We start from the raw sequence: 4,842 nt of genomic DNA, 5'->3' as shown, positions 1-4,842 counted from the left end.
CTTGGCATTGTATTCTCAACTTTGGATTTAACATTTTATAAAATGCTTACAAAGTGATTAATGTAATGAATGTATATAATATATAGAAGGTCTCATATAATTTATCCTTTAACTTGTAACATTTTGATACAGTGAACCAAAATGATAGAATTGGTTCCCTTTAATTGTGGTTCACAGAAAGCATAAAAGAAAGAAAAGAAATCCCTCTGAAATTAGAAAAAACAGAATCTTTCATGTGCTGAGAAAGGAATGGTTTCTCCACTCATTTATTCCATAAAAGAAATCACCAATTGGTCCACGAGTTCATAGCAGCATTAATATATATGTGGCACACAACACAACCCAACATGTTGCAGGTCAATTATATTATATATCCATAATTATATTAATTTATATTTGTAATTATACTGTTACAAATATATAAAGCTAAGGAATAAAACAAAGACTCTCATATCAAAGCAGACACAGGTAGCTTGCTATTCTCAATCACCATGAGGCTTCACTGCGCTATCATTTCCATTGCTGCTTTGGCTCTATGCACTTCTGCAGATTACTGTAAGATTTCCTTTATCATTGCTTTCATTTGCTCTGCTTATTCTGAAAACTGTCGAGATAAAACTTTGCTGTAATGATTGCTTACATGAATTTTTCTTTTTTCATTAGTTTCGGTTAATTTTAGTTATAGTGGTCCAAATGGACCTGCGAACTGGGGAAGATTGAGTCCATCTTATGCAGCCTGCTCAAATGGGAAAGCACAGAGTCCTGTGGAACTTATCAAAACTGATATTTTCATGAACAAGGAGTTGAAGAATATTGCAAGAAATTATCTCCTTGCCAATGCCACATTGGTTAACAACGAATTTAATATTGGGGTTTGTTCTTCAACTATCAAATTTTGTTTTAATATTGTATAAATCTGATCTTATAAATAGATTTTATAAAGTTAAATTAAATTTAAAATTACTTTTTAACACGATAAAACATATCACTGTTACACTTACTATATAAGGTTTTTAAGGAATTTTTGTATGAACTAATATGTGTATATTTTCATTTATAGGTTCACTTTGAAGGGAAAGTAGGAGACATTAACATAAATGGAAAAAACTACTCCTTGAAACAACTGCACTGGCATTCGCCATCAGAGCACAAGGCAAATGGTCGTATGTAAGTTTACACGCACCCAAAAATGATTTCGGATACATATGATGTTTTAAAAATTAAGAATAAGAATTTTAGTGTGTTTCCAACGTACCACTTTTTAAAATGATTACGCTTTCTCGAGGAATTTGCTTTGCAAACCTTATCGTTTTTTCTCGAACCAATCTAAGTGTTACAAGATCACTTTAGTAAAAAGTTTTGATACCAAATAATTGGGTAAGAACCTTTTGCATACGCAGCTTTATAAAGTTGCACAATGCATATTTTTTTAGGATAAATACTAGGTTTATTATAATATGTACTGATATATTTCATTTTTAGTATAATAGAAAAAAAGTTTACCATAGACCAATAAGTTTTTTTTTAGAACTCTATTAATAGTTAATTTAATTGAGTAAGTATTTTGTATTGAATAATTGTTACATATCTTTATTAATATGCAATTAAGAAGAACCAATAAGGATTTTAAATAATTTTTCTAATAAATAAAGGAGATAATTACTAAAACTCAATCAGATGTTCAATTATCTTATATACATTGATGGAGATCAAATAAAATGAATTCAATTAGTGTTTTTAATAATAATATTTTGTATATTATATTAAAAATAATATATGTCAATATTTAATCCACTAAACCAATTATTTACCCTATTTTATAACTTTATTTTACATATTAACGAAATTCAAAAGAAAAAAGTTATTTTACCACAATGCATGTCAATTTCTAACTGAGCTCGAGACACCGACTAAAGTATAGAGAAAATATATTCTTATATTGTGATTTTGTTTTCTATTTGAATCTTTCGGAAAAGACAAATATATTTAATACAAACTTTTTGAATGTCAAATTAGCTTAAAATTTTCCAAGCTTAATACATGTCTCTTTAATGAGAAAAACTGTTGGTTCGTCACACATAAATAACTCTTGAAGATTGTACAACTATCTTTGTAAGCTATTTAATTACGAAACTTTCAATAACAATTATTTTACCATGATTTTTTTAGAGTTTTTCTACAAGGTAGGGGTTTACTCCCATAACCACTCATCAAAGAACTCTTCACTTAATTTCCATTTCCTAATGAGTTGGGTGCGTGATTAGGGATGTTAATTAAATTAAGATAAAGAAATTATCTCCTGAAAGCCTACCCATCAAGTTATTGATTGAAAAAATAAAATAGTTTTCAAAAAAGAAAATAATTGAGTTGTTTATAATTTAACACATTTTAATTCAAATATCAGCAACACAGAACACAATTTTAAAAACTAATTAACGTGTTCAAGTTTGGGATAAGACGAATTCTAATTCTGTGTTTAAGTTTAAAGATTACAATTGTATTTAATCCTTTCTTATTTTATAAAATTGGATAAATATGTAATTTTTTATTTAACGAATTCTATCCACTATTTTATAATCTTATTAAAAGGTGCTAAAAGGAGTCTTTTGAATTTAATAGAGTGAGTGAGCAATCTTTGAATAAAATTCTGTAAAGGAAAAATAGACAACAATAACAAAGCATTTTATAAATAATAGAATCTTGTTGTAATAATAAAATATTATATTGAAGTGAATAAGGAAATAAAATAAATTATGAAATTTAAATAGATTATTTGATTAAATAATTTTGGGATCCATTATAGACATGACGCAGAGCTCCATCTAGTCCACTTGACGGAAGATATAAAGAACATAGCAGTTGTGGCAGTGCTCTACAGATTGGGTGATCCAGATCCTCTGATATCCCAGGTACAGTGCAAGTCACATTCACTTTATTTCTAAAATGATGTGGTTCAAATGAAAAAGTGAAAAATAATATGTGGTGCTTGGATACAGTTTGAAGAGAAGTTGGTTGAGTTAGGTAATAAGAAGGAAATTGCAATTGGGAGCTTTGATTTAGAAGAAATAAATAGAAGCAGCAGAAGAAGGTATTATAGATATGTTGGCTCTCTCACCACTCCACCATGCAAAGAGGGTGTCATTTGGACCATTCTTGGAAAGGTAACTAATCTTATATATGCTTTCCTTTGGTGGGAATATATACACAAAACAAAAACCAAATGTGTGATTATGTATGCAGTTGAGGACACTATCCACCCAACAACTCAACCTCCTCAAGGCACCATTGAACCCAAAGTTTAAACACAATGCAAGGCCTCTTCAGCAGATTAATGGACGTAAAATAGAGATGTATTACCACCCTAAAACAACCACCATGGGACTCATGTAACACCACTCAGTATCATAAATATTTTGATGTATTTTGATATCAAACTCTAAAAATAAATGCATATAGTTTTTTTAATCCAATCTGTTAGTTCCTTTTTTACATATTAATCAAACATTTTAGAATAATATTTGAGTGGAATATTAGAAAATGAATTTAAATTTAATTCAATCTCACACAACTGACTTGTAAGGTGAAATTTGTATCTCACTTATATATTATAAATTGACCTTATCTTTAATCGATATAGGACTTTCAACATGTAAACAAATCAAATAGTGTAAACAGCTCAAAAACAACTTAAAATATCATTTTACATATAAAAAGATTAACTATTGAGTTTAAATGATATATTTATTTATATTTTGAAGTTTATGGACCTTATCATTTGAAACCTAAACAAATTTTAATTCCACATCAAAATTTAAAGATTAAAACGATATTCAACTCTAAATAAATAATGCTTCGTGTATCATGCGTCATACAAAATGTTTTACAATAGATAATACAATATTAGGTTTGATCAGCTAATAAAATAATGTTTGGACCATATCTTATGCTTACTTCATTTTGTTTTCTGTAATTTTTTTATGCTTTTATAAAGTATAAAATAAATAGTTTGTGAACTATTTTTTTTTAGCTTTTAATTTGAATGTATATACGACTTAAAATTATATAGATAAAATATATTATATCGAAATATTTACGTTTAAGATATAATATATTAACGGAACATGTTTAATTCTTCATGTTATGATTATTTATATCTCATTCATTACTTTTTATTAATAGTTAAATATATTTTAGTTTTTAAACATGTGGAATTAGAATTTGTTTTTATCAAAAATTTGATATAATTTGATTTTTCAACTTTAAAAATGAATATAATTTTTTCAATCAAGCTCCATTAAATCTTTTTGTGTAAATTGACGTTTCTGGTTACCGTTTCATACTGATTTTTTTTTGTTAAAAAATTTAAATATTTTATGTTGACACATTTCAACTTAAATATTAGTTATTTAATAGTAAACTTTTTTAACGTTGTCAGATTAAAAAGATTATATCCATGTACTTTTAAAGTTAGAGATCGAAATATATTAAAGTTTAGTACATAAAAAAATGTTAGTTTTGTATTAAATTTAGGAACTAAAAAAATATTAAACCTTTTACTAATTAAAATATTTTAATCTTCTAAGTTTTAATTACATTTCATAACAATTAGACAAATTGAAATAGCGTACAAAATATTTGTGAAAAGATTTTGAAGATAAATGTTAACAAAAAAAAATAAACATCTTACTTTATTTATGATGATAAGTCAACGAAGAAGTGTTAAAAACTTAAAAAATATTTACAAGATACATTGAAAACTTCTTTTACTCATAAGTCATATTCATCAATACAATTCTCTTAATGTCAGGAAAAATGCCAAACAAATAAAAAAAATTATATTCT

At 26.5% G+C, this 4,842-nt stretch overlaps 1 protein-coding gene across 1 annotated transcript; it reads left to right on the top strand.

Moving 5' to 3' along the window:
* The first annotated feature begins 389 nt into the window (after positions 1–389).
* Positions 390–3,470, top strand: LOC108320230 (alpha carbonic anhydrase 1, chloroplastic). Its single transcript, XM_017551601.2, has 6 exons — positions 390–555; positions 664–872; positions 1,061–1,167; positions 2,804–2,909; positions 2,997–3,161; positions 3,241–3,470. Exons 1-6 carry the CDS (start codon positions 492–494, stop codon positions 3,388–3,390), a joined length of 801 nt encoding a protein of 266 aa, XP_017407090.1. The 5' UTR covers positions 390–491; the 3' UTR covers positions 3,391–3,470.
* The last annotated feature ends 1,372 nt before the right edge of the window (positions 3,471–4,842 follow it).

Source organism: Vigna angularis, chromosome 3 (assembly GCF_016808095.1).
Source record: "Vigna angularis cultivar LongXiaoDou No.4 chromosome 3, ASM1680809v1, whole genome shotgun sequence".
Taxonomy (NCBI): domain Eukaryota; kingdom Viridiplantae; phylum Streptophyta; class Magnoliopsida; order Fabales; family Fabaceae; genus Vigna; species Vigna angularis.
The sequence above is the reverse complement of the archived record's forward strand: the minus strand, read 5'-3'. Positions and strand labels throughout refer to the sequence as shown.

Bases quoted from the DNA above. Each gene is read 5' to 3' on its own strand.
- LOC108320230 (XM_017551601.2), top strand. From the start codon at position 492: ATGAGGCTTCACTGCGCTATCATTTCCATTGCTGCTTTGGCTCTATGC. The intron at 556-663 runs GTAAGATTTCCT...TTTTTTCATTAG, and splicing joins ATGCACTTCTGCAGATTACT to TTTCGGTTAATTTTAGTTAT. The intron at 1,168-2,803 runs GTAAGTTTACAC...GATCCATTATAG, and splicing joins CACAAGGCAAATGGTCGTAT to ACATGACGCAGAGCTCCATC.